The sequence below is a fragment of the Dictyostelium purpureum genome, assembly GCF_000190715.1.
Source record: "Dictyostelium purpureum unplaced genomic scaffold DICPUscaffold_516, whole genome shotgun sequence".
Taxonomy (NCBI): domain Eukaryota; phylum Evosea; class Eumycetozoa; order Dictyosteliales; family Dictyosteliaceae; genus Dictyostelium; species Dictyostelium purpureum.
In genome coordinates this window covers 747-8,005 of record NW_003519850.1, presented here as the reverse complement: position 1 = coordinate 8,005, position 7,259 = coordinate 747, and the positions used below count along the sequence as shown (strand labels likewise).

Genomic DNA, 7,259 nt, shown 5'->3' with positions numbered 1-7,259 from the left:
CTGTCATAGTTATATAGCGTCAAGACAGTTGGATAACTATAGATTTTATAAACATCAAATATCCACAACCCCAATACCATTACCAATAAATAATATTAAAGGTAGCAATTTATTTAGGCAATATATACTTGAAACTTTTATAGCGAGTCAAATGTTATGTGAATCACAATCGAGTGTAATTTATAAATTTCTATTAACATCACTAAATGATAATAAAATATATGCAATGGTAGGTTATACACACTAAATAATTAAACACACACAAAAAATATTTTTTATTTACTAATTTTTTTTTAATATCTATAGATATCAATATTAAATTGGGATACATTACTATTAACAAATCATTACAGTTTAAATGAAAATAATAATGGTGATAAAGCAGAGAAATGTAATTATAATAATAATTTAATAACATAAAATATTAATGTTATTAATTTTTTTTTTTTTTTTTTTAGTTATCCCAATTTTAAAAATATTATATAAAAGTACAATAAATAATAACGAAGATAATTCAAACAATGAAAATTTAGAAGAGTTATTAAATAAATGGGAATTTGAATACGAAGCTAAAAGAATTTATCTTCCAACAGAGGAGTGCTTTCAGATAATTGACACGATGAATAACAGCAACGAAATATTTCCTAATAATAGCAAAAAATTTAAAAATTATTCAAATAATTCAAATAACTCAAACAATTCAAATAATTCAAATAACTGCAATATTTTCAATATTGGGATGTTAAGATTAAGATTATACACAAACTAAATAAATTTTTTTTTTTTTTTTTTTAATAAAATTTAATAAAAATTATTTTTATTATTTATTAATATTTATTATTTTTTTATTTTTTTTTATTTATTTATTTTTTAGATTTTTACAAATAAAAATTAATTAAAATAATTTATTTTCAAAAAAAGAAAAAAGATTCATTTAAAATTTAATTTAATTTAATTTAAATATATAAAATAAAATAAAATAAAATAAAATAAAATAAAATAAAATATAAATATAAAATAAAAATAAATAGTAAAAAATAAAGTAAAATAATTATAAACACACACAAGTATATTCAATACCAATTTATAACAATAAAAATATATTTTAAATAATGTCAGATAATAACCACGAAGAAATAAATGATTCAAAAAGAGCTATTATTGCGGCTCTTTTAAAGCAAGTAAAATTAAATAAAGAAATTAAACATATGGTTTTGCCTAGTTTTCTTCTTCAAACAAGGAGTACATTAGAGAGCTTTACTGATATGTATTCTTATATAGACGAGTTATATAGGTAAGATAATTTATATATAGTTTAATATTACAAGTAATAAAAAAATATTATAGTAATAAAAAAATACTAATATAATTTTTTAAATTAAAATACAGAGTTAATGAAATTGAAAATGAACAAGATAGATTTGTTCAATTTGTAAAATTTTATTTATCAGGATGGCACACAAGACCTAAGGGAATTAAGAAGCCATTCAATCCAGTTATTGGTGAGCAATATGAATGTTATTGGTCAGAAAATAAAGAAGAGGATTTAAAGGGTATAGATAATTTAATAAATGAAAAAAATAAGGATATTGGCGTTTTTAAAGCAGAGCAAATATCTCATCATCCACCTATTTCATCCTATGTTTTTTATAATACAGCAAGACAAATTTTGGTCAATGGAAATATATGCCCATCCTATGTAAAATATTTAGGTAATTCAGCAGAGTCACACCTTCAAGGAATATTGGAATTTAAGTTTTTAAAATTTAATGAAGTTTACGAATGTTCGTTACCAACTTTAGGAGCAAGAGGCATTGTTTTAGGTAAACTAGCAACATTTACAAGTGGTGAAATCACAATTCGTTCAACAAGTGGGGGAAAATTCCGTGCAAGTCTCGAGTTTTTATATAAGGGTTTATTTGGAAGTAGCAAAAACTCGAATGGTGTTAAAGGAACATTATATAATGGTGATACACCAATCTTCAAAATTAGAGGAAATTGGGATAAAACAGTATTCATTCAACCATGCAACAAAAATGGTGATTTAGAACAAAAAGAAAATGTTTTGTTTGATGTAAAGCAATTGAAAAAATCAAACGAGGTTAAATTTGAAAAACCATTAGATCAACAGCCACCAAATAGCTCATATCAGTAAGTTAACTTTAATATCTAAAATTACAACATCATCATTATGATTAATATATTAATTTTTATTTTTATTTAATTTAGTTTGTGGGAAAAAGTCACCAAGAAGATTAATGAGCATGATGATCAAGGCACAGCTGAAGAAAAGAAAATAATTGAAGATAAACAAAGAAGAGAAGAGGCAGAAAGAGTGGAAAAAGGTATTCATTGGGAACCAAAAGATTTCCAATATAGACCACATGATGGTGAATATAAAGATACCTATTATTATAAATATATACCAATGCTTTTCGAAAACTATGAATCAAAACCAGTTCAATAAAAGAAAATAAAATAAAATAAAATATTAAAGATTTTTTTTAACATTAAATTATTATAACTTTATTTATTTTAAATTTAGCTATTCCTTCCCAATATATTTGAGAGCCCATATGGTCGACGAATAACCTAACGTACATGCAGAGGTGTTGTTTTCTTGGATTATGTTACGATTTACCATAATATATATTATTTACTATCCTTTATAATATCTCTTTTTTCTTTTTCTTGTTGGTTAGCATCCTTTAGTTTTTCATTCTCTTCTAATAATAGTTTTAAATCCAATTCCAACTCTTCATGTTTTAATTTTAATATTTTAAGTTCATTTTCTTTAGAGTCTAATTTATTTTTTAATAATGGTACCATTTCATACATTGTTTTAATTTGTTTGAATAGTTCATATTTCTGAGAGGATTCCACTTCTAATTGACTTTTTAATTCAGTAATTAATTCAGATTGACCATCTTGTTGGTTTTGTAGTTTTTGTTCTTTTCTTTCTACATTTAGTTGATATGGTTCGAATAGTTGTTGAAATAAAAAAAATTCTTTTCTTATTTGGTTATACTTTTTTTGAAAAAATTCCTTTTCTGCTAATAATTTTTGATACTTTTAAAATAAAAATTAATACAATTGAAAAAAAACATAGTCATAAAAATAATATTTACATTTTGAAAATCATCAGATTCTTCTTTAAAGATATCCATTTTCCAATTCTTTAAAAAAAAAAAAATTTTAAAAAAAAAAAATTAAAAAAAACAAATTTTTTCAAATTTGTCTTTTTTATTTTTTTTTATTTAAAATTATAACTACATTTACTACTATCAATTGGTATATTTACTGTTACACTTTTGTTTATATTTTTGTTTTGGTTTGTTTCTATTTTTTTTTTAAGTTTTTTTATATTAAAAATTAATTTTATTTTTTATAATTTTTTTTTTAAAATAATTTTTTTTTTTTAATTTTTTTTTTTTTAAAATTAAATTTTTTTTTTTTTTTCATTTAAAATAAAAATACACAGTCATAATTAAATATGGATGGAGTTGTTCAATGGACCCTTTCATGGTATACATGGTTAGCATCATTTTTTTATAGACAGCCACAAGTAAATAATCCTCAAATTGTTGATGGGGAAGAAGAACAAGAAGGGCAACAACATGAAATTTCAATAAATGAAAATAATAATAGAAATAACAACAATAATAACAACAATAATAATAATAATAATAATAATAACATTAATAACAACATTAGCCAGATACCACCACAATCACAACATCAACCACCAACACAACAACAAACACAATCACCAACAAAACAACAAACAAACTCATTTAAAAATATTGACCAAATTAAAACTATAAGTTTAGAAGATTACAAGAAAAAAATTAAAGAACATTTGAATGATAAAGTTGAAGTCGAAGAAGATAGTATCTATACATATATTATTGAAAACCTATCAACAGAATATTCAATTGAAGAACAGTTTTTAAAGATGCAAAATATTTTAACAAAAATCGATAATGAAAAGATCAAATTCTCTATTGTCAATACAATTATTGAGCATTTCAAAACAGCTTATTCCATTCAATCAAAAGAGAATTTATTAAATTTCTATGCAGTATTGGTTAGCTGTTCAAGTCACTACAACCTCGATTGTGGCGATGATGTCAGAATTAAAGGAGAAACTAAATTTAAAAAAGAATTAACCGAGGTAATTCAAGGACTCCCACCATCAACTTTGGGCGATTTAGCAAGCAGAAGTACCTCAAGAGTTTTAGTCGATCTCCAAGAAGATGTATTAGAAAGTTGGCGTCTAGATAAAACCAAAATGAACCAATTTACCCACATCATTCAAGATATATCATCAGTATTATTTGACTTTATTGATAAACATAAGAGCAATGATATTATTATAAAAAATGAATTGGTTGCATGTCTTTTAGATAACATATCACCAATTTCAAAATCAAAATTATTATTCCAACATTTAATCATTTATAAATTAATCCAACATCCAAAAGAATCAAGAAAATCAATAATAGATTATTTATTTTCATATAAACCAAGAATTTTATTATATAATAATAATAATACTCCAACAACCACTACAACTACCACAACTACCACAACTACTACATCTACACATTAAAATTAATAAATTAATAAAACCAATTATTATTTAAAACAATATTTTTCTTTTTTTTTTTATTTTTATTTTTTACAATTTATTTTATTTAAAATTTTGTTTATTCATCATCGTTTGAAGATTTCATTAGTTTAAGGAAACCCTCTTGACTTAATTCAACACAACCCATCGATTTCATTCTCTTTTTACCCTATTATGGTTTAAAAAAAAAAAAAGATTAGTATTATATTTTAAATAAAATTTAAATTAAATAATGATATTTACTTCTTTTTGTTTATCTAATAACTTTCTTCTTCTTGTAATATCACCACCATAGCATTTAGCAGTAACATCCTTTCTCATTGCAGAAATAGTTTCTCTTGATAAAATATCACCACCTGCAGCAGCTTGAATATTAACTTGGAACATTTGTCTTTCAACAACATTCTTTAAACGTTTAACTAAAGAACGAGCAAAATTTTGAGCTTTTGATCTATGTACAATGGCAGAGAGTGAATCTACCTCTTCACCATTTAAAAGAATACGTACTTTAACTACATCAGATTCGGCATATCCATTATCTTCATAGTCTAAAGAGGCATAACCACTAGAAACCCTTTTAAGATTATCATAGAAATCGGTAACAATTTCGGCAAGTGGGAAACTAAAGGTTAAACGGATACGACCACCTTCTAAAGTTTCATGGTTTTGTTGAATACCTCTACTATCCATACAAAGCTTAACAATTGCACCAAAATGTTCGGTTGGTAATACAATAAAACCTTTAACCATTGGTTCAAAAGTTCTATCTAAAACATCTGGAGTTGGGTATTCTGCTGGATTTGAAATGATTTTTTCTTCACCGCTAGTTAACAAACAACGGTATGGTACAGTTGGTGGTGTGGCAATGACAATTTGACCATATTCTTGTTCTAAACGCTGTAATACTACATCCATGTGAAGTAAACCTAAAAAGCCACATCTAAAACCCATACCCAAAGCAACGGAATTCTCCTTGCTAATTGAGATACTACTATCGGTTAACATTAATTTTTCGAATGAATCTTTTAATGGGTTGTAATCTAGTGAATCTACTGGATAAACACCAGCGAAAACCATTTGTTTAGCAGGTTGGAAACCTGGTAATGGTTCTACTGGATGATCTTTAATATAAAATGTATCACCAACTCTAGCCTCTTTACTTGTTTTCATACCTGGAGTAATATAACCTACTTGACCAGTATAGAGTGCACCTGTTGTCTTTTGTTCTGGATGCATAATTCCACAATCGAAAACCTCATAAACTTGACCACTACCAGCGGCGACAATTTGTTCACCCCTTTTAATTTGACCATCGACAACTTTAACCAAACAAATTACACCACGGAATCTATCAAACCAAGAATCAAACAATAAACCTTTGAATGTTTTCTTTATGCCTTCGGATGATGGTGGTGGAATACGTTCAATAACAGCTGGTAAAATATCTTTAATTCCAATACCGGTTTTGGCACTAACCAAAACACAATCATCTGGATGAAATCCAAAAACATCCTTTAACTCTTGCTTTACCCTATTGACATCGGCAGTTGGTAAATCTATTTTATTGATAACTGGAATCACCTCCAAACCTGCGTCCAATGCTAAATAAAAATTTGCCATAGTTTGAGCTTGAACACCTTGCACAGCATCAACTACTAACAATGCACCTTGACATGCCATCAAGGATCTGCTAACTTCGTAATTGAAATCTACATGTCCTGGTGTATCAATTAAATTTAATAAATAATCCTTGCCATCCTCTTTATTACGATATATCATTGTGCATGTTTGTGCTTTAACAGTGATACCACGTTCTTTTTCGACTTGCAATTTATCTAAATACTGCTCTCTTCTATCCTCATTCTTTTCTTTTTGAACCAAACTATCCTCACCACTACCATAAATCTTCTCTGGTAATGTACCTGTTAACGATAATAACTTTGTGCTTAATGTTGTTTTACCATGATCAATATGTGCAATAATACTAAAGTTTCTGATCCTATCTGGTGTGAATGATGATACATCCATTCTATCGCCATTGCTTTTTGAATATATATTATTAACTGTACAATAAAAGTTTTTTTTAATTATATTCCCATGGTTGTTATTACTATTATTATTATTATTAAAATTTTTAATTGAACAGATTTGTTTTAAAAAACTACTATTATTATAATTATTTTTTAGAATATTGTTTTTTTTAAGGAATGATGACGATATCATTTATTATAAATATTATTATTATATTAAATAATATATTATATATATTGACTATATATAGATATAGATATATATTTTATATTATTATTACTTTATTTAAACTATTAAATCAAATTATAAAGTGAAAAAATGAAAAAATGAAAAAAATTTAAAAACGAAAAAAAAAAAAATATTTTTTTTTTAAATTTTATTTTTTATTTTTTCACAATCAATAATCATTTTCAAAAAATTTATTTATATTTGTATATTTTTTATCTGTATTCAGCTCAATAACTTTATCGATTTTTTTTTTTTTTGATTTTTTTATATTTGCCTTTTTTTAATTTATTAAATCTTTAAATAATGATTTACAAATAAAGTATTATACACGAAAAAAATGAAATTTAGGATTTAGATTTTTAAAAATTTG

General features: G+C 24.8%; 5 protein-coding genes across 5 annotated transcripts; 3 read left to right on the top strand and 2 right to left on the bottom strand.

Annotated features, from left to right (window-relative positions):
* Window positions 1-151: 151 nt before the first annotated feature.
* Window positions 152-769, top strand: DICPUDRAFT_84673 (uncharacterized protein; the record flags this gene model as incomplete). Its single annotated transcript, XM_003294133.1, has 3 exons — window positions 152-229; window positions 307-391; window positions 459-769. 3 exons carry the CDS (start codon window positions 152-154, stop codon window positions 767-769), a joined length of 474 nt encoding a protein of 157 aa, XP_003294181.1.
* Window positions 770-1,112: 343 nt separating this feature from the next.
* DICPUDRAFT_99878 (uncharacterized protein) lies at window positions 1,113-2,467 on the top strand (the record flags this gene model as incomplete). Its single annotated transcript, XM_003294132.1, has 3 exons — window positions 1,113-1,294; window positions 1,390-2,151; window positions 2,230-2,467. The coding sequence occupies 3 exons, from the start codon at window positions 1,113-1,115 to the stop codon at window positions 2,465-2,467; spliced, it is 1,182 nt and encodes a 393-aa protein (XP_003294180.1).
* Window positions 2,468-2,652: 185 nt separating this feature from the next.
* On the bottom strand, window positions 2,653-3,167 carry DICPUDRAFT_159138 (uncharacterized protein; the record flags this gene model as incomplete). Its single annotated transcript, XM_003294128.1, has 2 exons — window positions 2,653-3,069; window positions 3,129-3,167. The coding sequence occupies 2 exons, from the start codon at window positions 3,165-3,167 to the stop codon at window positions 2,653-2,655; spliced, it is 456 nt and encodes a 151-aa protein (XP_003294176.1).
* A 326-nt stretch (window positions 3,168-3,493) lies between these two features.
* On the top strand, window positions 3,494-4,612 carry DICPUDRAFT_90558 (uncharacterized protein; the record flags this gene model as incomplete). Its single annotated transcript, XM_003294131.1, has 1 exon — window positions 3,494-4,612. One exon carries the CDS (start codon window positions 3,494-3,496, stop codon window positions 4,610-4,612), a length of 1,119 nt encoding a protein of 372 aa, XP_003294179.1.
* A 97-nt stretch (window positions 4,613-4,709) lies between these two features.
* Window positions 4,710-6,658, bottom strand: DICPUDRAFT_43053 (uncharacterized protein; the record flags this gene model as incomplete). The annotated part of the gene is made up of 3 exons (XM_003294127.1): window positions 4,710-4,799; window positions 4,874-6,477; window positions 6,526-6,658. 3 exons carry the CDS (start codon window positions 6,656-6,658, stop codon window positions 4,710-4,712), a joined length of 1,827 nt encoding a protein of 608 aa, XP_003294175.1.
* Between the last annotated feature and the right edge of the window lie 601 nt (window positions 6,659-7,259).